The sequence below is a fragment of the Orycteropus afer genome, unplaced genomic scaffold (genome assembly GCF_000298275.1).
Source record: "Orycteropus afer afer isolate SDZICR_OR568_19922 unplaced genomic scaffold, OryAfe1.0 scaffold00354, whole genome shotgun sequence".
NCBI classification, from domain to species: domain Eukaryota; kingdom Metazoa; phylum Chordata; class Mammalia; order Tubulidentata; family Orycteropodidae; genus Orycteropus; species Orycteropus afer.
In genome coordinates this window covers 2130002-2155741 of record NW_006921941.1, presented here as the reverse complement: position 1 = coordinate 2155741, position 25740 = coordinate 2130002, and the positions used below count along the sequence as shown (strand labels likewise).

The 25740-nt window shown below is 42.2% G+C and overlaps 1 protein-coding gene across 1 annotated transcript in view; it reads right to left on the bottom strand.

The window, feature by feature from the left end:
* Positions 1-12691: 12691 nt before the first annotated feature.
* The window catches only part of DGUOK (deoxyguanosine kinase), a 47510-nt gene continuing 34461 nt past the window's right edge, over positions 12692-25740 (bottom strand). Inside the window, exons 3-7 of the mRNA XM_007952623.2 lie at positions 22020-22207; positions 17736-17883; positions 13876-13991; positions 13182-13281; positions 12692-12718 (exon numbers count right to left, since the gene is read on the bottom strand). Coding sequence (XP_007950814.1) covers positions 12692-12718; positions 13182-13281; positions 13876-13991; positions 17736-17883; positions 22020-22207 — 579 coding nt within the window. The remainder of the gene's footprint in view (positions 12719-13181; positions 13282-13875; positions 13992-17735; positions 17884-22019; positions 22208-25740) is intronic.

Below are 25740 nucleotides of genomic sequence, written 5' to 3'. Positions count from 1 at the left end.
AAAAAAGACCAAAAAAAAAAAAGTAAATAAATAATAAATAAAGTCAGTGGATCCTAAACTGACAACAATCAGGCTAAAAGAGACCAAAGGGGCAGGTTGCTAACTGCAGGTATCCTGCTGCGCTACAATAGGGAGGAGAGTGAGGGCCTGCCAAGGTAATGGGGAGACTTTGGGAGCAGCAGAAGCCAGTCTGAGCTGAAACAAAGTCCCTGCTTTGAAGGAGAAAGAAAGCCAAAGAGGACATTCAACTGCTCCTGGCATTGGAACCATTTCCAGGAAGGGAACACGTAGGTCATCTGAGGTCAAGTTCAGGGCACACAGCCAGCCACCAGGCAGGAAGGAAGCTGCAGTGAATGCCGCCTGCTCTCCCAGCCCTACACCTTCTCAACAAACTCCTGCACCAGTCCCTCTCCCTGATGGCCTGGGGCAACTGTGAGGCACCTTCCAGGCCCAGCCATTCTGGTCTGGCCTCAAAGAGTCAGTTCATGCAGAGGAGTTAAAGAGAAGCAGGTAAGAACTTTAAGCAATTGAGGTGCTGCAGGGCTGTCTTTTCTTTGCCTCGAAGAGAAGAGGGGCCAGGGCACTCTCTTCAAAAGATTTAAGAACACTAGCTAGTCCTCATCCACTATTGCCCTCTCCTCCAGACACACAGGGCACTTTCTTAGCACCCTCCCTGTCTTTGCTCACAGTGTTTACACCAACATCAATATGCCCCCAACTCTTGCTCTAAAAATCATACCATCATTTAATGCCCAATTCAAATGCCATTTGATCCACACAACTCCCTTGGCTGGAAATGAGTTGTCGTTACAGTCTGCCTTGCATTGCACTTAGGGGTATGTTGTCTCTCCCTAGTCAGGACCACCTGATCCCTCCCCACTCTTCCCCATCACATCAGGCATTTTCCTTCTTCTGCCCATGCAGTTCACATGCTTAGAATATTCATCTCACTCTGCCTGTCCAAATATTACACACCTCACCTTTCAATGCTCAGCTCAGCTATAATCTCTGCAAAGGCCTTTCCAAATCTTACCCACCCTGAACTACAAGCCTACACTTATTAAGTCTCTGTGCTTAGAAGTTTGTCTACAGTATGTCTAATGCTTTGACCATCAAGTCAATTCTGACTCATGACAACTTCTTGTATGTTAAGAGCACAACTAGGTTCCTTAGGGTTTTCAATGGCTGATTTTTTAGAAGTAGAACACCAGACTTTTCTTCTCAGGGGCCTCTCAGTGGACTTGAACTCGGCAAAGTAGGCAAAAAGTTAGTTTTGCTTTCAGATTTAAGGAAAACAGAAGTTCAGGGAGGTTTTAAAAAGTTGCCCAACAGAAGACATGAACAGACACTTCATCAAAGAAGACATTCAGGCTGCCAACAAACACATGAAGAAACGTTCACAATAATCAATCATTGTTGTTGTTGTTGTTGTTATGTGCCGTCGAGTCGGATCTGACTCATAGCAACCCTTCCTTGGGTTTCCGAGGCAGTATCACTACGGAAGTAGATTGCCCCATCTTCCTTCCGAGGAGTGTCTGGTGGGTTTGAACCGCCAGCCTTCTAGTTAGCAGTCAAGTGCCTTAGGCATTACACTAACAGAGCCATTAGAGAGATGGAAATCAAAACAACGAGATACAATCTTACCCCAGCACTAATAGCCAAGTGCAACAAGACAGAAAATAACAAATGCTGGTGAGGATGTGAAGAGATTGGGACTCTCATACACTGCTGGTGGGACTGTGGTGGGATTTCTACTAAAGAATAATGTAGCATCTATGAAACAGGACATAACGTGGATGAACTTGGAGGACATTATGCTGAATTAAATAAGTCAATCGATGAAGGACAAATATTATATTAGTCCACTATTGTAAAAAGTCAAGGAAAGGTTTATACATGGAAGGAAACTTTCTTTGTTGGTTACCGGGGAAGTGGGGGGAGGAGACAGAAAATTGCTAGATAGCTAAGAGACAAGCACTGATTTGGGTGAAAGGAAAGGCAATATACCAAAAGCAAGTGACCAACACAGTAACAGTAAGGAAAAGGAAGACATAGAGAGGTGCATAAGAAGTACAGACAACAAAGAAAAACCATTTTACATATACAGTACTGTATTATCAGTAATAATAAACATGAATCTATGGGTAGATATGTAGGTAGGCTGAATGATCAGGTATGTCTAGGCAAAAAGGAATAAACCCATGACAATATGTAAGTCTGGCAGATAACATTTCTTTTCCTTTTAAATTCTTATTGTGATTTGGGTGAAAGTTTAGAGAGCAAAATCATTTTCCACACAGCAGTTCATACACATTTTGTTTCATGACATTGACTGCAGTCCCCACAACGTAACAGCTCTCTTTCCACTTCCTCCTTGTAATTACATCTTCCCTGTTCTTTTTTCCTATGCACTTCTGGCCCCTGAACTATCTCCCTGTGCAAATACTGCTCTTCAGCAGACGATAACTCTACATACATATTTGTATGTGCTGTAAGAATATCCATATAAATAGAACCAACCAGGGACAAAGAAGGCGCTCTGGTGGCATAGTGGATAAGGCATTTGGCTGCTAACCAGAAGGCCAGCAATTTAAACCCACCAGCTACTCCGTGGAAGGAAGATGGGGCAATCTACTTCTGTAAAGATTTCCAGCGTCAGAAATCCAATGGGGGTCGCTATGAGTTGGAATCAACTTAATGGCAGGGAGTTTAGTTTGATAATTTCTTAGGCACAGCCAGCCACCCAGAGAGAGCAAGCTGTTGGACCTGCGGGCTCAGGACTATGGTCATGGGGGACATCAAGCTCAATTGGCATAACATACTACACAAAAATACTGTTCTACATCCTGCTTTAGTGACTAGCAACTGGGGTCTTAAAGGCTTGCAAGTGGCTATCTAGATGCAACAACTGGTTTCTCCTCACCTGGAGCAAAGAAGAATGAAGCAAACCAAAGACTCATGAACAGAATTAGTCCAAGGGACTAGTGCACCATGAGAACCTCAGCCTACATGACCGTGAGACCAGAAGAACTAGATGGTGCCTGGCTACCAAAGTCAACCACCCAGAGGGGTATCAGATAGGAGATCCTGGATAGAGTGAGAGAAAAGTGTGTAACACAACTCAAAATCATAAAAAAAGACCAGGCTTATTGGTTGGGTAAAGACTGGTGAAACCCCCAAGAGTAGGGCTCCTAGTCACCCTTTAGGCCTAGAACTGAACTGACTCCTGTGGCTTCCAGCCAAACAACAGATAGGCATATAAGGTGAACATTTACACCAGATAGATACACTGCTTAGACCAGTCACTCATGGGAGATCAGAAGAGCAGTATTTGTGCAGGGAGACAGCTCAGAGGGGAGGAATGCATAGGAAAGGAGGACCCAGGGAAAAAGGTAACCACCAGGAGAAAGTGGGAAGAGAGCAATTGTGGGGATTGCAATCAATGTCATGAAACAAAATGTGTATGAACTGTTGAACAGAAAACGAATTTGCTTTGTAAATCATACACACACACAGCTGCCCCAGTTGCACTGCTCATTAGTGGCCCAGCCAATGTTTGAGCCCAGTTTTGTCTAACACCTGAGCCTAGCCCTCCATCTATTCCATGCTACGTATTAATTCATAAGTCAAATACAAGGATCATAACACTAGAAGAACTGGAAATCATTTTTCTTATTTCAAAGCAAGGAACCTGAGGTATGAAGCCCAAGTGATTTCCCCAAGATGACACAGCTTCTCACTCCTTTGCCTTGTTCCTCACACCTGCCAGAACTGGGGGCCCAGTACCAGCTAACCCTACCCGGGAGCCCCCATTTGCAAGTTTTCTGACACACTGCTGGGCTGCACATGTGCACAGCCAGTCTCACAGCTTCTTAGACAAGGACCTCAAACTGGAGAGAATGCGGAGACAAGCTCACTGCTCCGGATGTATTAGCTCAGCTGTATATAATGAAAATCCCAACAACAGTGGTTTAGATGGTCATACATTTCTCACATAGTAGTAGTAGTAGTAGAGGGCTGACTGAGTTACAGGCTGGGGCTTCTTACATCTTTTGTAATTCCCTCCTCAGTGAGGCACTACCCAAGTGGACCTTCAGGATCACTGGCCGGCTTTGAGAGCAGACTCAAAGGGCTTGCTCCCCATCTTCTATTCCTACCATCTACTCTAAGGACCTCACAATCATATAATCTAATGGGGAGGCAGAGGGGCTGCTCAGAGGGCAGCTGGGAGCTGGCCTGGGGCTTGGCAAGTTTGTAGCATGTTACTGGATGCATAAATGGGGAAACAGTGTGGGGAATATTTCATTGCTTAGTATATAGGACCCTTCTCAAGCCCACTTCCTCTTTTCATTTATATCTATTTACTGAGCTGCTCACGCCTATGTCCCAGGCACTGAGGATACACAAATGGGTAAGACTTATTATGGGCTCCAACCACCAACCTTTAGGTTAGCAGCTAACTGCAAACTGCTTGTGCCAGCCAGGCACCAAGGCACACAGCAGATGTTCAGTAATCATCAGCTCCCTTGACAACTTGAGGGGTTTGGGCCCTGTAATTTTCTTGTATCCTGATAGTGCTTTGTTGTTGTTGTTGTTATTTGCCGTCGAGTCAGCCCCGACTCATAGCGACCCCTCCTTGGGTTTCCGAGGCAGGATCACTACGGAAGTAGGATTGCCCAACCTTCTTAGCACACAGAAACCAAAAGACCCACTGCCATCGAGTCGATTCTGACTCATACTGACCCCCCCACACACTGGGTTTCTGAGATGGTAAATCTTTTCAAAAGTAGATTGCCCCATCTTCCTTCCATGGAGTGGCTGGTGGGTTTGAACTGCCAACCTCCTGTTAGCAATCAAATGCCTTAGGCACTGCCCCACCAGAGTTCCTTAGTACACAGAAGGTAGTTAATAAATGGATGATAGTGATGTGGAGCTCACAAGCCTAATGACCTCAGAACGGGCAGATTGTGTCTCTAGTTGTCACATCATTCATTTATTTATCAGGTCTGTATTAGAGTTCTGGTAGCGTAGTGCCTAAGGCATCTGACTGCTAACCAGAAGGCTGGTGGTTCAAACCCACCAGCCACTCCTCAGAAGGAAAATTAGGCCATCTACTTAGTGATACTGCCTCAGAAATCCAAGGAGGGGTTGCTATGAGTTGGATCGACTTGACTGCAATGAGCCCGTTTTATTGTTGTTTAAAGCACAACAAAAGAGCTCTGGTGGTGCAGTGCCTGAGGCAACTGATTGCTAAAACTAGAAGGATGGTGGTTCAAACCCACCACACGCTCTGCAGATGGGGCAATCTACTTCACTAAAGATTTACCACCTTGGAAATCCAATGGGGTCGCTGTGAGTCAGAATCGACTCGATGGCAGTGTTTGGTTTTGGTTTTAAAAAGCAATAAAAAAGCAAATGCCAGGTACTGTGCTAAGTGACCAAGACATGGTTTGTGTCAACAAAGTCATAGCCTAGGATGGAAGAGAGATCTCTAAATAATTTTCATTCAAGTATGAGACATTTGACAGTGTAAGTATAGTGCCTAAAGCAACACTTGTATGAGAGATAGAAAGGGCTTCACAGGGGGAGAAATAGACTTGAGAGTAGCAGAATGCGTAGTTCTTCCAGGACATAAGGAGAGAGAAAAGTATTCTGGAACAGTGAGCAGTCCCATGAGGCTTATGGTAAGAGTATGAGATGAGGTTATAAGAACACGCTGGAACTACCACTAATGAGGGGCTGAGGGGCAGCTGTCTTGTGGCAGGGATGGGGCAGGAGACCTGACTTGAAGCTGTGCTTTTACATAGCAACCACAGTTCTTTCTTTGTACATTGTTTAACAGCGGTGGCTTGGGGAAGAGTTGATTGCCAGAACTGGTAATGTTGGCAGGACAGAGGGCATTCCAATGGCTCCTATCTGTGGCCCTGCTAGAAAGAGAACGTAGACTGCTATACAACAGAAGTGGAATCAATATTAGGGAGTCAACCACAATTTCCACTACACCTTTAAACTAGAGCAACAGAAGTGGGTTGGAGAGATTTGCAAGATTTCAGAAATGAATAGGCATAATTTGGTGAGAACAGGTGAGAGAAGAGAGCTGGGGTCAGAGATGACACCAAGCCTTCTAATGTGGTCAACTGGGTGAATGATAAGAGCAAAAGCAGCATTCATTGGTTGGGGGTGTGGCAGGGGCAAGGGGATGTGTGTGGATGAGAATGGTTTCTTACACATTAAGCATGAGGGATATAACCAGATGGAGATAACCAGAGGTCAATACAGTTCTAGTTTTAAGTCCTCCTCCTGCCTGGGAATGTGGCAGAGTAGGGGAGAGGTGGGTAGGAGGGAGGATACAGATTGGTCACGAGTGGATAACTAAAGTTGGGTGAGAAAGCAAAAATCAGCTCAAACTAAGAAAGTAAAACTCTACGCTTCATTCGTTAGGCAGGAAGGACACAGGTAAAGCCAACTGCAAAGCTACCAAGAGACAATGTTGCTCCTAAGGGCACAATGCAGCTGTAAAACATCTTTGTGTGACTACTGCTTTCTGACTCACTGAGATACCTTGTTCTCCAAATTGGACTGAGATTTGCTGTTTGAAATTTTATCAGTAAAAATGAAACATTTCTGTCTTGCCTGGAAGATCTAAGCTACTCTGACACAGAGAGGTAGATGTGATTTCCAATCCAGGTCCAGAGCTTCAGATAAGGAGCTTCTGAACACAATATTCCACATTTATCTTAACTCCGTATCTGCTATGGGCCTGGGTCTGCTTTGCAGTTCAGACCAGATTCTGACTCCTTTTAGGCAGTCCTGCTTTGCTTCAAGAGTATCAAAACATGCCTTCACTTAAATGATACCTGAACTTTACCCTTCCCCCAAAGCCAGTAACTCCACTGGCATTCTTTTCCTATTTGGTGACGTGCCACAGCTCCTCTGGCATATGGTCTCCCTTATTGCAGTGAGTCAACAGACCTGACTTTGTCTAACTACAGATTTGCTCCTGGTGGTCTCAGGCCAACTGGGCTAGTCTTGGATACTGCATGACTGGCATTTTCTATAACATTTCCAAGTTTTTAAAATGTCCTCACCCCATAAAGGGAGCTCTGGTGGCTTAGTGCCTAAAGCATCTGTCTGCTAACCAGAAGGCTGGTAGTTCAAATCCACCAGCCACTCCCCAGAAAGAAGGTTGAGGAATCTACTTCTGTAGTGATATTGCCTCGGAAACCTAAGGAGGAGTCACTGAGTCAGACCTGACTCAACGGCAGTGGGTGTACCCCATAAAAACAGTGGGAATCGTGATAGTATTTGAGATCTGTGGTAGGGAGAACAGCCCTCCAAAGATGTCCACATCCCAATGCCCAGAATTTAGGAATATTACTTACATGACAAAAAAGACTTTGCAGCCATGATTAAGGTTAAAAACTTTGAGATGGGATGACTATCCTGGATTACCCAGGCAGGCCCCATGTAATCACAAAAGTCCTTAAAAGCAGAGAATATTTCCTGGCCATGGTCAGGAGGGGTAGAGATACAACACAGCTGCCTTTGAAGAGGGGGTGAAGGGTCACAAGCCAAGCAATGTGAGCAGCCTCTAGAAATTGGAAAAGGTAAGGAAACATTCTCCTCTAGAAGCTCCAGAAAGAAATACAGCCCTGCTGATACCTGGATTATAGCCCAGTGAGGCTCGTGTCAGAATTATCTACAGAACTTTAAAATACGTGTGCTGTTTAAGCCACTACATTGGTGGTAATTTATTATGGCAGCAAGCAAAAATAGAGGTCCACCCAGGGAAAGTAAGTAAAGACAGAAATAAGCCACAGGTATCTGGGGACACCAATGTTTCAGAAGAGAGGAGAGAAAAAGAAGTCAGACAAGGAGACAAAGGAGGCACCAAAAAGAGGGAGAGCCAGAAGGGACCAAGAAAGGATAAATTTCCAAGGAGAAAGTGATCCAGAGATTTAAACTGTCTACTGTTTAAAGTGACGGCTAGAGTTAAACTTTTAAAGTGTGTGTTATTTCTTTGCTTCATTTTTCCTGTGACATCTGCATATAACAAACAGCCTCTTTCACCTGAAAACTATCACCTCCTCCCTTCACATTCAAGGCTGAGAACTTTAACAACCTCAATCCACATGTTATAAACCCATCAAGGCAATATTCAGGTTCCAGAACAGCAGGTTTTACCACATCGTAAGCCAGAAAGAAATGCAGCTACTTTTATGTGTTAATCCAAGTTATGTGACTCTAGGGTACAGCCTAAACCAAGAGAGAGAACAGCTAGAGACTGGCTTGACAGTGGCAAGAGACAAAAATGAGGAAAAGGGACCATTTTAGGCAATATGCTTGACAGAGACAGCCAGTCCTGATGTGCCTTACAGCCCCCAACACCTCCTTTTAATCTCTAAGGTGCTGTCCTACTCCTCAGATTCAAAGGCTCCATCCAGACTACCCCATCCTGGATATCTGAGGTCCAAAATTATTGCTCCTCAGTACAATATTCACTGTCTTAGGCTGGATTCTGTAGAGAAGCAAAATCAGTGAAGCTTTTATATACGTATATATAGAAGGGGGCGGAATTTATCTCAAGGAAATGGCTCACACAGTTGTAGTGGCTGCAAGTCCCAAGTCCTTGGGTCAGACACCAAGCTGGAGGCTTCTGACTCACGTAGTTGTAGAAGCTGACAAACTCAAGGTAATAGAGCAATACAGCAGGATACTGGTTTCAGGGACTGACTAATCCAAGATAAGCAGATAAAATGGCAGACTGTTGGCGCAGAGGCTGCAAAGGCAACAATCCCAAGATCTGCAGGCAATATGGCAGCCACTGGTTCAAGTCCAGGAACTAGAGATGATGATGAGCCAGATGCAGGATCCAGATAAGCAGAAAGCTAGAGATTTTTGCAGGATGTCCACATATATTGGAAGCAGGCCACACCTGAAGGAAACTCTCTTCAACTGACTGACTGCTCATAGCAGATATCATGAAGTGATTACATTGTATCATCATAACTGCTAAACCACTTAGAATCATGGCCCAATCAAGTTGACACACAACCTTAACTATCACATTTCTCTACAGAAGATCTCAGCCACGAATTTGGAAAATGGCCCACCTCATTCTCACAGAGGCCTTGGTATATGACTTTTCTCTCTGCCTAAGTACTGCACCCCATTCACCCTTCAGAATTCAGAAGTTGTCAGAAGCAGGGAGGAGGGCACCTGTCTTTCTTAGGAAAGCTGTCCCAGATTACGCTGACTCATCTTGTTATAGCCCCAATTTGACACACCCCGTATTTCTACTTTTGAAAGGTACATCATACCTGCAATTACTTATTCAGTGTCTACAGCCTTTTCCATTAGATCACAAGGTCTGTGAGGGAAAGGCAAAGCCTGCCTTCTGTCAATGGTCACTGTTACTTCTTGGCACCTGTTATCTGACAGATACTCATAAATATTTGTTGATGAATCAATAAATGAATGAAGAGTGGGGACCAGTGCTCTGACTCTAGAATTACAGGTGATTTCTACATTAGTGGTTCATGGAAACATAAATAAGAATTAACATTTGGGCTTCCCAAACTAAAAGACTAAACCATCAAGTTTCCTAAACATATCAAATACCCTAGGATCTCTGCTGGTGTAGTGCCTAAGGCACTTGACTGCTAACCAGAAGGCTGGTGCTTCAAACCTACCAGCCACTCCTCAGAAGGAAGGTTGGGCAATCTACTTCTGTAGTGATACTGCCTTGGAAACCCAAGGAGGGGTCGCTATGAGTTGGGTCTGACTCAACGGCAAATAACAACAACATCAAATACCCTTTATCCCTGGTTTCCTCCCAAGTCTGAAGCAGCAAACAAGCACAAGAACAAGTGGGATGCCATCCACTTGGAAGGGATGTAGGAGATCCTGCATAAAGAGGGAGAACAATGTGGTACAAAACTCAAAATCATTTGGAGGCAAAAAAAAAAGGTGGGGACCAGGTTTGCTGGTCCAATAGAGCCTGGTGTAACCACTGAGACTATGGCCCCTAGCTGCCCTTCAGGTTTGGAATTGAACTCACAACTGTGGTTTCCAGCCAAACAAAGTACAGGCATGTGAGTTAAACATTTACCTCAAGTAGACACACGCCCTGGAGAGAACAATCATGGGAGAAGGAAGGGCTGCTTATGCACAGAGAGATAGCTCAGGGTGCAGAAGAGTATGAAGGGATGGACACTGGGAGGAGGTAACTATGGTGAGGAAGTGGGAGGGGAGCTGCTGCATTGTAAATTTTGGTCAATGACATGAGACAAAGTATATGTGAACTGCTGTATGAAAAGTGAATTTACTCTGTAAATCTTCACCCAAATCCTAATTAAAAAAAAAAAAAAAGAACAAGTGGGAGAGATTTTCAACAAAAATGCTAAGACAATTCAATGAGGGAAAAGAATGGTCTTTTCAACAAATGGTACTGGAACAACTGGGTACCTATAAACAAAAGAATGAAGTTGCAACCTCTTCCTTACATCACACACAAAAACAAACTCAAACTGGATCAGAGACCTAAATGTAAGAACTAAAACTATAAAACTCTTAGAAGAAAGCGTAAGTATCAATCTTGTGACCCTGGGTTATTCAAAGCCTTCTTAGACATACTAAAAACACAAGTGGCAAAATAAATAAATTGTACTTCATCAAAATTAAGATTTATGTTTCAAAGGACACTATGAAGAAAGTGAGAAGGCATCATACACAATGGAAGAAAAATATTTGTCTATCATTCAACTGATAAAGAACTCTTCAAAAATGGGCAAAAATTTGAACAAACATTTTTCCAAAGACATACATAAGCACATGAAAAGATGTTCAACATCATTAGCCACCAGGGAAATGCAAATCAAAACCACAATGAGATACTACTTCACATCCACTAGAATGGCTACAATAAAAATGACTAGGTATTCATGAGGCTGTGGAGAAATTGGAATCCTTATACATTGATGAATGGTAAAATGTAAAATGGTGCAACCATTTTGAAAAACAGTTTAGCAGTTCCTCAAACTACTAAACAGAGAGTTACCATCTGACCCAACAATTCCAATCCTAGGTATATACCCAAGAGAGATGAAAATGTATGTCCACATAAGAACTCAAACACAAATGTTCATAGCAGCATTATTCATAATAGTGAAAAAGTGGATAAACAGATAAACAAAATGTGGTATATCCACACAACGAAGTATTAGTCAGCCATAAAAAGAAATGAAGTATTGGTCCACGCTACAACAAGGATGAACCTTGAAAACACTGTAATCAGCAAAAGGAACCAGTCACAAAAGACCATATGAGATACAATTCCGTTTATATGAAATGTCCAGAAAAGGCAAAACTAGACACAGAAAGTAGATTAATGGTTCCCTGTGTGTGTTTGTGTGTGTGAGAGAGAGAGAGAGAGACTTAGGGGAAATGGGGAATGACTGAACAGGGTTTTTTTTGAAACAATGAAAGTGTTTTGGAATTGATAGTAGAGATGGTCACACAACCCCTGCAGACATACTAAAAACCACTGAAATGAATTTCATATTTTAAATGGGTAAATCTTATGGTCAAAAAAAAAAAAAAACCACAAACTCACTGCTGTCGAGTGGTTTCCAATTCACAGAGACCACACTCTTTGGGTTTCTGAGGCAGTATCTCTACAGAAGTAGGTTGGCTAGTTATAACGTTTTTTTTTTTTTTTTAAAAAACAAAAGGACAAAGAAACCACTGTATTTTTATTTCAAAACATTTGTTAGAAACCAATCTCACACTCATTTTCCCAAAGCAGAAAAGAAAAAAAAAGGTTTCTGTCTTCTGAGACACTTAGTCCCAAGCACATTCATGCTCCTGTGTGCCAGCACCCCTGTCAAGGGCTTAGTGTAGGAACTCTTCTCCCATGAATTGTAGGCCTGCAGGTTTCTTGGAATGGAGAACTTCAATTCCACAGAGCCATGTGCTTTTTTCCCTTAATAATAATACATTGTCCTTGAAGCTCGAGAGGAGCACACACAAAAAATATTGTTCTTTCTAGCATTGGCAGATTTACCCCTTTAAAATCAACTGGAACTCATCAGCTAAATTATTTAGAGCAGACCAGAGTGTCAGCTGACCAAACCATAAATGTTATATGGTGAACTTTTGGGCTCTTGATTATCCCCTCCTTTCCTTTCGGCTAGGTTCTTCAGGTCTAGGACAAAGGACTAAATCTGTCTCCCCACCCTCAACTTCCATATCAAGAGTTGGAGGATGTGGAGCGATAAAGATTCCTGGAGTTTGGGTTGCTTCCTGGCTCTGAGCTCACACTTGAGCCCTCACTGGTTCCTAAGCCACTTTCTATCCCTCCTTTTTGCTCTTGGTGGGGCTTGGCGGCCCTCCACCTGGGATCAATTCCTGGCCTGGCACAGGAGAGGGAACAAGTGAATACATCAGAGTCTTGTTGGCTAAGAGCTCAGGAAGAAAAGCTAAGACTTTTCTCCGGTGAAAACTACTAGTCTAGAGGGGCATTCAGAGCAGGCAGGCACCAATAGATACATGCTGAAATGAATGGGACAAATGGAATGGAAAAGTAAGTTAAACCAAGAAACTTTAGGAAAAGTTGGGTGGGTAAATGGACATTGTTCTAGCTTCACAAAATCGGAGAGCCCAGATCACAGCCAGAACTTCATGGCATTGGTCACAGATTCTTTAAAAAGGTATTTACCTATAGAAAGAGAAAAACCAAAAGTTAAATTTCACATTTCAGCAGACTATTCAACAGTTATTGACAATGTATATGGAGCCAAGCCCAGGAGGGTTTTGTGAGGAAGGGAAAATAGTATGGCAAGGAAAAGTGATCTGCCTAAAGTCACAGAATAGCAAGTGACAGCTGGGAAGAGAATCCAGATGTCTCATTTTCCTACTTCTAGTATACCTTAAAAGAGGAGCTTAGCTGGGAAGCACATTACAAGTCCATTATTTAATAATTACTGCCTCAAAATACTTTTAGGGAATTGGGATTTTATCTGTAACTTGTGTAAGATCCCACATGCTTTGAGTGTGAAATGAAACTTGAGGTACAAAGCACTCTACCCATCAGCTTGAAGTTTGACACAGAGGCCAGAAAGGTTAAAGTACAACCAGAAAAAAGAAAACCATCAGAAAGCGGGAGGTAAGATCCTTTCCACCTTTCTCATGAGCTCCTCTTGTTTGGCTCCTTCTTCAGAAAAATCATCGTTGACATCCAACACGAGCACTGGAATGTTCAGCAGAGCCTCAGAGTGGAGTCTGTAGAAACGTGAACGTTGGAGGGATAGAAAGGAGAAAAGAAACCCAAGCCAAGCTTCACACACTCAGCAAGCCTCAGTATCTCAGAGAACAGATCTGAATTCACAGGGTTTCTCAATGAAATTGCATGTAAATGCCATTAAAAAAATTTTTAAATCACTAAAGTTGGCTGAAAAGAGGAAGACTTGAGACTTCTCTTTGGTCTTAAGCTTTGAAGGTCAGAGCTCCAAACATTTTAAGTGGACCATATACCAAACCTGAATGGGAGAAAAGGAATGTCAACGTAGTAAAATTGACAATCTAAAATTTTTCAGCCCTTCACTGTGTACCAACAGTCATCATCACTAATCACAATGGTCAATCTAGGAAAATGTGTGTGTGTGTGGAGGGGGAGCTGAAAAACAGAATCTAACAAAAAGTTCCTTTAGATACAAGATTACAGCCAACATTAAACTTCTGGGCTGGAAAATAATTGACACTTCCCAACTATTTCTAGTATATTTTGCACCTTTTTATGGGGATGCATGTTAAACTCAACATGCAGAAAGGCTGTAGGAGAGGCAGGTCTCTAGTACTGCTCTTTTCTCCACTTACTTGGTTGTCTTGTGAACAAGCCAGGCTTCATGCTGACCATGAAGCTGCTCCAGATAAGCCAGCTCAATTCCTTTCTCTTCTGCCCTTGCCCTCTGGTGTAGTCTCTCCAAACAAACCTAAAAGACATTCCCCAAACCCTGTTGAGCTCATTTTGCTATTTTGGCTGTTAAAACATAGTCTTGAGGGACTCTTAGACCCACTCATGATGTCTATCTTGGGCACAACAAACCATGGCTTTGCTTCTGCTATCTAGGTTTCTTATTTAATCAGAGGAAATTATTCACTGTTCTGACGCCATCATTTTCTCTGCTTTAACCCTGCTTTCTCTGAAGCATCCTAAGATGGCTAATAGCAAAAGTCATCCACCCAAACATCTAAGCTGGGAATCTAGAATTACCCTTCTTTTCCCTCCTAACCATATCCAGAAAGTAACTAGATTCTCTTTAATCTCCTTCCACTTGGTTCCCTCCTTGCCACTTGTGGTAGTTAAGTTTGTGTGTCAACATGGCTAGGCTTGGTTGAATGGCTGGGCAGTTGGATGTAGTAATTCCCCATGATGAGATTGGTAATCAACTCCATGGTGGAAACTACTGTGAGCAGCTGAGTAGCTGCCTTAGGGATGTGGTCTGCTTCCTGCATATAAGGAGAAGCCTTGGGGAATGGTCTCTAGCTTATGGCACGCTTGGACCCTGCATGTATCTGTGTCGTGTTCAGCAGCCTGCCATGCTCTGCCGACCTTGGGACTTTCAATGGACTTAAATTAATGGCCTGCCATGTGTTTTGGTAACATCAGGACTGTGCCATTTTATTTGTCCACCTTGGGCTTGTTAGCCTCAGCAGCCAGTAGCTGCCTAAGTGAAGAGCTGTCTCTTGCTTCAGTGGGCTGGGAGCAAGAGGCAGAGCTGAAGCCCAAGGTCAAGGGGCTTTCACACGCCCCTAGAGCTGGGTACTTTGAACTCCGACTTACAGCCTCCAAACTGTAAGAGAATAAACTGCTGTTTGTTAAGGCCATCCCATTTGTGGTATTTCTCTTAAAGTGGTACTAGGTAACCAGAACACTGCTCCTCCCACCTCTACTCAGTCTGGGCCTGGTAACTCCCACCTGGACCATAGCAAGAGCTTGGCACACACTCTGGCCCCTGGAGGAGGCCAAGTGTAGTGAAAAGAACATAGGCCTTCAAGTCAGAGGGTCCAGATTAAAACTTGTGTCCACCATGTACTAGCTCTAATCTTCATACTCACCAGGGCTCTACACTGGGGTGTTGGCCACTTGCACAGTTGTTTACATAGTGATGCTTTCATTTCTGTTCTGCTTTTCTCTGGGATGTAAACCAAAAACCCACTGCCATCAAGTCAATTCTGACTCACAGCAACCCCACAGGACAGAGCAGAACAGCTCCCATAGGGTTTCTAAGCTTATAAATCTTTAAGGAAGCAGACTGCCTCATCTTTCTCCTGTGGAATGCCTGGTAGGTTTGAACATCAACATCAGAAGCCAAATACTTTAACCACACTACTACCAGGGCATCCCTTGGGTATACCAAAATCAAACCCACTTCCTTCAAGTCTATTCCAACTTACAGTGATCCCCACAGGGTTTCCAAGGCTGTACATCTTTATGGAAGCAGACTGCCTCATCTTTCTCCTGGAGAACAGCTGGTGGGTTTGAACTATGGACCTTTTTTGTTAGCAGCTGAATGCTTTATGCACTATACCACCAGAGTGCCTTATCCCTTGGGTATAGTTACTTCTATATCTCACAGAAGAGGACAGGGGTGATGTCAGAGAAGGAAATGGGCACTCCAGCATCCCTGGCTCTAATGTTATCAAAATAGCACTAAAATCCCCATCTAAGTCTAAAATATATATACTACTTTTCTTTTTCTCCTATTATTCCCCAGATAAAATAATTCAATCTGTCTAAAAAGATGTATCAGCTCCCTCATAATAAAAATAATAATCACCACCACCACCATCACCTTATCCCCTTCTCACAAACTCATTCGGTGTGCATAAAGAAGAAAAGTGAGGAAGACTTTCTTGTCTTTCTTGCTGGGTCCCAGTGTCTGTGTTCAACCTTACCTCTCCCAGACATAAGAGCCTCTGCAGCTGGCCAAGCAGCCCTTTTTCCTCCCAGGAATTAGTCCCTTGTTCCTCCCCCATCCTGTCTTCATGGCACAGAGTTGATTATGTTGCAGTTCTGTGTCCCTTAGAAAAGGAGAGGTCAGCACTCTCAGCTCTTTTCCTCTGCCTCAGGCACAGTGAGTGATTCCTTCAGTCTAGTGATTCCTTCACCCCAACCATCTCATGACTCTTACTGGGAACCTGTCACCTCTTCAAATACTAAACAGAATCTTCACTTGGTTCAACTCCAGTCCTCCCGCTCCTCTCTGACCAGATTATAAGCCCTCCTGGGTGGCCAGGAGTTCTCTCTCACCTTGAACCCTACATTCAGCTTCTTCAAGCTCATTCTCTTTGGCAAAGGACTCCTCTTCCCCTCACCACTGACATAGGCCCCCATTTCTAAATTATAATCACTTTCATAAGTAACCTCTTCTATTCCTGCTCCCAGTCAATGCATTCTAGTAAAAGAAGTTGCATAAATGTGCCCCAGCCAGTCCACTCGCAATTCATGCATCTAACTTCAGCTCGGCCTTTTCATTGAAGGAGCTCAGTTCTCTGAATCTTAAATTCAGTTTTGTGTTTTACCTTAGGCCCCATTTACTCTTCTGACATTCTTAGTTTTATGGAATCTTCTTATTTCCTCCTACAATTTAGCGTCAGCCCTACAATCACCAGAAACTGTCAACACAAAGACTCCTAGTATCTGTCCCAGTTACAGTCAAGGTACTTTCTCCCAGCAACATCCTGCTTGATGCAAGGTCTTCTTTCCAACCCTCTCCTCTTTGGCTTCTGAAGCCTATGTGATGGGGGGTCTCCTACTCATTTTCTCATCTTGCTGTCTACTCTCAGGCTCCCTCCTACCTGCAAGGCTCAGTTCCACCTCTAAAATGCATGATCTCTAACCTAAAGAGAGCTTTCCCTCCTTCTAAGCATATGTGGTACATCTGGCATTTGACTATACACAAGCATAGATTTCTCTCTCTCTCTCTCTCACACACACACACAACCTTCTTGTCTTGACTGAGAATTCCACTCTATCAGAGTCCTTAGAGATCACGAGTCTGAGCCAATGTAGTTCACAGACAAGGACCCCTGCAGTGGAAAGGCTTTCAGGGGCTGCCAAGGTCACTACCATTCAGCAGAGGCCAAGACCACTGCTGTCTCCAGAGACATCAGTGCCCTTTCCACTTCCTATTGAGTGCTGGCCTAGCTCCAAAGTCTGGGTCTGAGAGTCACAGAATGCAACTTCTGTAGTGTAGCCTGCCTCGCCAGCAGCATCCTTGATTCAAAAAGGGGCCATTTAGGGCAGTATCCAGATGAGGTGAGGAAATCCTCCTTCTCTTCCTCCCCACATCCTTTTCAGAAAACCATCCACACCAGCTGAGACTCGGATGACTCAGTTAGAGGTAAGGAAAAACCCAGGGAACTGCCTACAGGCACCCAGTCATAGAGTCCAGCCTGCCAACCCTGGATGATAAAAATAACACCTGATTTGCTTGGGTTGTTGGTACCTCAAGAGGGACCCTATCTATGCAAAGGGAATTGCTTTAGCACTTTGCTGCACAAAGCCTATGGGAAGCAGGGTGCTCAATGCTAGAACAGTATGTTGTTCACCTATTGCTCTGTAGAATGCCTACATTCTAATTTCTCCAACCAGAAAACCAAGGATTTGGAGAACACCATCTCTTACGTGCCATGTGTCTCTAAAGTCTAAGGCTTTATAGGTTCTATGTTACCTGGGGAGTAGCCTGGAGGTAGATGAAGCCATGTAATCTGAGACGGCTGGCAAACTCCTGAAGGAGAAAAGTATGCCAGTACTGATAGATACGCCATTCGATGTCACTGAGGGAACCATTTTCAAAAAGATTCTTTGCAAAGATATACCTGGTTGGAAACAGAAGTGCAGTGGGAAGGAGGGAGAACGGGGAATGGAATGAAAAGCAAAAGAGAGAAGCAGAAAAATCAATAACCAACTCGTTCCATGTCTGTTCAAACCACTTAACCTTTGTTGCTCCTCGTCAGTTCTTGAGAAATCTGAATTCTTAATCCCCCACCCCTCATCCCTGCACAAAACTAATGTGGGAAATAGCATCTGGGCTAGAGAGGCCTAAATCCCAGCTCTCCAGATGGATTAATTAACTGGAAGAAAAGGAACAATGGAAGATAGTATCACTGGTCCCTACCAATTGTCTCTGATGGAAACTAGTCAGAACATACAGCAAATGGTGCATGTAAACTTGAACTTTTGAGACAACATCATCATCACTATAGCAAGCCCCCAAACAAACAACAAAAGAAGAAGAAGAAAAACAAAAACCAAGTGAACCAGTAAAAAACCACCCACATTTCCTTTCATGTGGACTTCTGAATCTTCAGGTTCGCCGCTAGTTTTTTGTCTTTTGAGAAGTGAAGAATGAACAGTAGTTAAGTGGTGACATCTGTGGAACTAGACTAGCTGTAGCATTACCAAGGAAGCAGCATCTCCTCCAAAGCACACGAGTGCTTATTTGCTTGCTTCCTCTGCTGCTGAGCTTCTCATTCAGATAAAAGAAAGCTATAGCTAAAAATCAAACTAGCTTTGCCCCTTGCTCACTTCTACAACTAAAGAAGCATATGGGATATAGGAAATTGGAGCTAAATGGAAACCATCATTTCAGAAGGGTCCATTCTGCTTATCAACTTCAGGCATCTTGATATAAAACACAATCCACATCCTAAATAAGGAACTCCAGTTTCTAAGTCAACACTCAGTAATTGGCCACTTCTAGGAAAATGAATTTCAGAATCCTATCTGCAACTGGCTCAGGGGAGTGTAGACTGCAAAGCTGCAAGGCCATGAGCATCACGGTTAAGAGAATGGGCTCCAGAGTCACACTCCTGCATCTAACCCTGCCTCCCAAATTCACTAGCTGTGTCATTCTGGGTAAGTCACCTATACTCTCTGCCCATTTCCTCCTCTGTAAAGAGGTAACAGTAGAACTTAACTCATAGAGTTGCTTTGATGACTACATTTTAACATTCATAAAGTGCTTAAAACAGGAACTGGCACACAATGTTCAAGACTTTTTTTTTTTTTTTTTGCTGGGGTATAAAGAAGCTAACTTGGGAGTCCCATAATAAACTTCCAGTCTGGAACGGTTTAGCTATAGCCTAGCTGAAGCCAACTGTAACTCAGGTTCTAAAAAAAGTTTTCAGCTTCTTCAGAGATAACTAACCCAAAACTTGTTGCCACTGAGTCAATTCTGACTCGTAGCAACCCCATAAAACAGAGCAGAGCTGCCCTACATGGTTTCCAAAGCTGTAAGATTTACGGAAGCAGACTATCTCATCTTTCTCCCAAGGAATGTCTAGTGAGTTCAAACTTACTGACCTTTCGGTAAGCAGCCAAGTGCTTAACCACTGTACCAACAGGACTTCTTCGTACACACGCAAACTAAACCCACTGCCATCAAGGCTATTCTGACTTAAAGTGACCCTACAGGACAGAATACAAGTGCCCCACAGGGTTTCCAAGGCTCTAAATCTTTATAGAACCAGACTGTTTCATCTTGTTCCTGCAGAGCACCTGGTAGGTTTGAACCACCAACTCTCAGGCTAGTAGCACAACGCTTTAACCACTATGTCACCAGAGTGTCTTTCATAGGTAACAAGAAGATAAAATTAAAAGTTTTATAAAGAGAAATTAGATCAAAATATTTGTTAATGTACCCTACAAAAGGGGTCCCCCACTTTTCTTGAGAATGACCTGGTAGTAAGGGAGAGAGATGGAGTAGAAGAGTGTGGTACTGAGTGCTAGTGGGGAGGGAACCACTGTGGTCTGGACTCAGGGACTGTAGAGAGGAACAGTGCCTAAAGATCTAAGAGTTGGGGCCCCTACTCTGAAGTCACGAGATATTTTCTTTTACTCAGAAGAGATTTCGATTTCTTCATCCCTGTAATTCACTCCACCAAACAACCTGTGTTCTTCCTTTGGAGCACATGTCTCCATGTGCTCAGTGTCAGTGTTTCCTGTTAGACCAGCATGGCTGTGAAGGCAGGAACTGGTCTTCTGTGTTCACTGACGCATCCCCTGTGCTCTGCACAGTGCCTCAACATAAGAGGTATTCAATACCTCTGTGTTGAACAAGTGAATGAATGAATGCATTTTAAAAATAAGAGTGTTTAAATTACTATCAGCATGATTAGAATTTGTAGTTAGTTGTCTTTTCTGCCCCAAAAATGCTACCTCTGAAGAAAACATCCAAGATGCTGTAGCTGTCCATAGTGCAATCAATTCTTACCTCTTACAAGTAATTGTTAAGATCCATGTGGCTTCTTAGGAGCTCTGGTAGCATAGTGCCTAAGGCACTTGACTGCTAACCAGAAGGCTGGCAGTTCAAACCAACCAGCCACTCCTCGGAAGGAAGGTTGGGCAATCTACTTCCATAGTGAAACTGCCTCAGAAATCCAAGGAGGGGTTGCTTTGAGTCCGGTCCGACTCAACGGTACATAACAAACAACAAGTGGCTTCTTAGCAAAGTATTTCTACTTAGTAAAGTATTTCTACTTCTATGTTTTCTTCTGAGGATCTCTCACATGCCCACCTCAGTAAGGGGCTAGAAATCAAAAGGTTGACTATGAATACACTTCTAAGCAATCCAGTGGTAATATGCAGTTCAACTTCCTAACTTGAGAGGTGAGGCTTAGGAGAGGGGAAAGGAAGATAGGTGGTAGTATAACCAACAGCCAAGAAAGAACCAGAATCTATAGCCTAACCATTTGTAACTCACATTTGCCTTTTTTAAAAAGTAGGTTCTCTCTAGGTAGAGAAGGAATGTGTAGCTTGCAGGGCTTGTTTTGCATATTTCACACAATATCACATAAAATTAGAAAAATTATACTTATAAGTGTACCCTTATTTTTTTCCTCCAGGGGCTTTATGAGAGCACTAAGAAGTAGGACTAATTTCTCTAATTTGGAATTAAACAGTGACCAACTAACCTAATGTCTTTAGAAGCGAATGGATACATCAACCCATGTCACTTTAGTTTTGTGTATTTTCACTGTACATAAATTATATTTCAATTAAATGTATTTTTTTAAGTGAATTGATAAAGAAAATGCAGCGATTTTCCATTTTGATAACTCTTGAAGAGGCTTAAACCAGACCATTTTGTCTTAAAGCACCATTTCATGCTGACACAACTCATTCATATCCTTCAGATAAGGAAAAATTCAGCAGCACACAGATCAAGAACCTTGACTTTGTCTCTAGGTGGTTTAACCACATGTCAGAGCCTCATCTCTGCGGCAGAAGCAGGAATTCTGAGCCTGGGTAGACTAGCTCTCCGGGAAGAGATGAGGCTGGTTTCCCAAGCTGGGGAATGCCTATATAATGTGAGCCTTCATATTTCACTCCCTCAGGAGTTTAGGACAACACCCTTCCCCTAACCTGACAATGGCACTAAAGGCCATTACATACTCTGGCTAGTAACAGCCCTGCCCCAGAAAAAGGGCTCAAAAAAGACTAAATATAAGACAAATGTGCTATTTCCACCTAGAAATCCTTTTCTGAAGAACAAAAAAGAATGAATATATGTCTTATACCAATATAGGCACACAAATTTTAATTCCATCTGCTTTCTTCTTCAAGGTGAGAAGCAACCACTGATTCATCAGGTTTCCTAGAATATACACTGCTACCTAAGGGTTTACTTCGTGCCTTTTAGCATGGAATGGTTGCACGAGGTAGTTGTCACTATGCTAGAACAGAATTAGGGAACATAAAGTAATCAGTGGTAACATGGGAAATTAAATGCATTCAGTTTATGAAAAACACAATTTCCTTTCTTGACACAGCATGTGATACCTCCTTGGAATCGTAAGTCTGGCCAAATCTACATAGCATTATCTTTAAAAAGAAGATGGTTTTTCAAAGAATAATTTTCAATGACTAGAGTGGTTCAGGATCTGAGCATGAAGTATAAAACATGGTGCATTGAGCATGGGGCTTACAGCTGATAGAGGGTTTGGCATCTTACCTGTCACTGTACACCGACCTCTCAAAGACCTGTACCAGCTCCTTGCCCCGTAACGTTTCCTTCGAGAAGGGTTCCAGCTGTACTTTCAGGCGGCTCATAAAGGAAAAAGTCTGGAACGTGTAGGACCATCGTGCTGGCTCCCGGTACATCATATCCAGCAAGTTTCCAACACTTTGGGTAGTACAGGCCTAAAGGGAGATTAGAAAAGAGGAAAATTTCCAAGCAGGAACATTAACTCCATGGTGCACAGCCCCTACCCCTACAGGTATAACAACCGATGAGGACAGCAATTTTAAGTTTTCTTCCACTAAAAAGGTACACTCACACCCCCAAGATTAGTCAAAGTTACTAATTAAGACTTTTCCTGACCTTATTAGACAAGAATGTGATAGAGGAAGGTGATATGCTACCTTCAATATAACAGAAAAGAGCAGAGGGAGAAAGAATTATGCATAGAATAAACACATTCATTCACTGATTGGTTTGGTGAGCCTATGGGGGGAGGCATTAACAATCAACAGCCATCCACAGCCATTTAAAAGGCCACTTTGAATGGAATCTTTCCATTGTAGACTATGTTGCCTTTCTTTTGAGCTTCCATCTGTGGCTACTTCTTTCTCAAATTTCAAGCTAGACAAGAAAGCAACTGTTTATTTGAAAATCCAACCAATCAACCAAACAAATAGGATTCTGTATCTTTCACAGAAGAGCTACAATTTGTTTATTTAAAGGAAAAAAAAAAAAAACCCTCCTTTCATTCTCTAGGCTTTGTGAAATGTATCTGAAGACCCACTTACTGGGCATGCACAGTGAGCATGTGTAGAATTCAGAAGTCCTGAGTTCTAGCTAAGCTTTGCCACTGACTCATTACAAAAGCAGAAGTAACTGCTTTCATGTGCTCAATCGCCATTAAATGAAGGCCTGTAGTGGATTACATGTTACATGGCTAGGTGCTGTTAGGAATACAGAAAATAGAACTAATATTTATTTCAGTTTCACTGTTCTATACTATCTCATTTGATCTTCAAGAGCTTCATGAAATAAGTACTATCACTGTGTTCATTGTGTGGAAAACTTATAAGTAACTTACTTATCCAAAATGTCACGGGAAGTTAAGTGTTGACTAAGGACTCAAACTTGGCTTCCTCTAACCACTTCATTCTAATGCCTCCTCAAATAAACGTGAACAAGACATGGCTCCTGAACTCACGTAGTTCACAATGCAAAAAGGAAGGTGTTATAAAGATATAAGCAGCTAGAATATAAGGTAGAGCATGTGACAAAGTAGTGATTATATTTGGTTGAAGGAATCTCAAGAAGTTTTTGGAAAAAAAGATAGCATTCAGCTGAGAATTAAGTGATGAGTGAAATTCCCACAGATGGAAATGTAAGAGCAGAATTGCTCCAATGCAGTAAACCTAATTAATGAATTCAAAGATCCCTACAGAACACCTTTGGTGGCTAAAGCATTCAACTGCTAACCAAAAAGTCAGTCGTTCAAACCCACCAGCTGCTCCGTGGGAGAAAGATGATGCAGTCTGCTTCCATGAAGAATTACAGCCTTGGAAACACTATGGAGCAGTTCTACATGGAAGCAGAATCAACTCAATGGCAGTGGTCTGGGTCTTTTTGACTTCACAGTCTCCCTAAACTAAGGGGCAGGGGGAAGGCAGAAAATTATGAAAGGAATGAAGACATGCAGGCTACAAGGAGATCCAAAAACACATTGTAAAACAGTGGTAGAGTATTCTATTATTATTATTATTATTTCTTTCCTCTGGAAAGACACATCACTTGTGTTTTAGCTCATAGCAATTAATAAAATTTTGTATCAAACAACTTTCCAAACAAGGAAAGTTGATTTCCTGCAAGTTGAAAGTACCCCTAATTCAGACAAAACTATCTAATCAAGGAAATTATTTTCCTTCCTCACTAGACAAGAGTCCAATACAGTGTGGGAAAATTCCACCCTCAACAAAAAAGGAGATGTGCAGAAAGACCCTACCCACAAGGAGAGTGTCTCTCTCCTCCAATCTCACCACTCCTCACTTCAATCACTGTTCTCACAGGAGTATGTGGTTATCTCCAGGTATAAGGGGGCAGAAAAATAGTTTAAAACCATGGTGTAACAGGAGTTCTAATCAGAGGGAACTGATTACATGGAAAATAAGCTAAAATTAAATAATTTAAGCAAAATCTCTCAGATGTGAGCCATTCCATCAAAGAAATCACTAAGTACCAGAAACAATTTATATACATTTACATATAAAGCAGTTCACAAACACACACGCACAGAGAGCAAGCTGGAGAGAAGCGATTACAACTAGATGTAACCTCACAAAATGTCAACAGTTCGTTCAAACAGACAGATAAGCAAAATATCCTAACAAAGGGGAAAAAACATGAGTTATAAAGAAAAAAGGATCAGAATCACGTAATAGTTCTCTACAACAGAAAATACCTTTCACATTCCAGGGCAAAAGAAAAATATTTTTAGACAAGCACTCCTTTAGGAATTATAGCACCCACATACTCTTTCTGAAGAAATTTTCTCTAGAATGTATTCCAGCCAACTGAAAATTAAATCAAAATAAAGAAATGAGAAAAGTATGATAATGAGAAAACAGTAGTTAGTGATAAACCACTAGAATAAAGTATAAGGTAACTACTGTTGATGTGGTTATGAAGCTGAATGCCAATTTAAGAATTATTGTTAAAAGAGAAATTTCTTAAGGTAAAAAACATTCTGGATCTAAAATTTCAAGTACACCTTATGGGAAGGGTCTAGAAAAGAAGGTAGTAATGAAGTAAAGTTGTTTCTTTCACAGCAATTGCATTAAAACTGATCTTAAAAAAATACATATCATGAGACAACATGTGTGTGAACTGCTGTATGGAAAGTAAATTTGCTCTGTAAACTTTCACCCAAATCACAATTTAAAAAAAAATACAAAAAAACCACCACCTGTTGCCAGTGAGTCAACCCCAACTAATGGCAACTCCATGTATATCAGAGTGGAACTGTGTTCCATAGGGTTTCCAGTGGCTGATTTTTTGGAACCAGATGGCCAGGCCTGTATTCTAAGGCACTTCTGAGTGGATTCAAACCTCTAGCCTTACAGTTAACAGTTGAGTGTCTTAATCATTTGCATTATCCAAGGACTCCCATTAACACTAATGGATAGATATAAACACATTTCTTCCCCCTCTGAATGTCACCCCTGGTAGAATAAAAACAGTAGATGTTGAAGGGGAGAAAAAGGAAGAAATTTGTAAATAGCAAAATAAAAAAAAAAAAAAAGGTAATGAAAATAAATAGAAAGTGCAAGATAAATGTAGCAGGAATAAACTGAACATAAGGGAGCAAAATTCCTATGAAAGGAAAACCTCAAATTAGGTAAAAAATGAAAAATCTTGTTCACAACGAAATGCCTAAAACAAAATAACAGACTGGTTGAAAATAAAGCAACAGCAAAATCTACCGGAGGTGAGAAAGCAGACGTGGCAAAATTATATCCAGAAAACAAGAGCATTAATTGTCCCAAGAATCTACAGTATACTACTACAGAGTCCACAAAGAATGCCTGAAAATTTTTATATGGACAAACTTGTTGTTAAGAGTGCTTTGCTGTCAGTCAATTCCAACTCAAAGCAACCCTATATGACAGAGTAGAACTGCTCCATAGGATATTCTAGGCTGTATAATCTTCAGCATTAATAT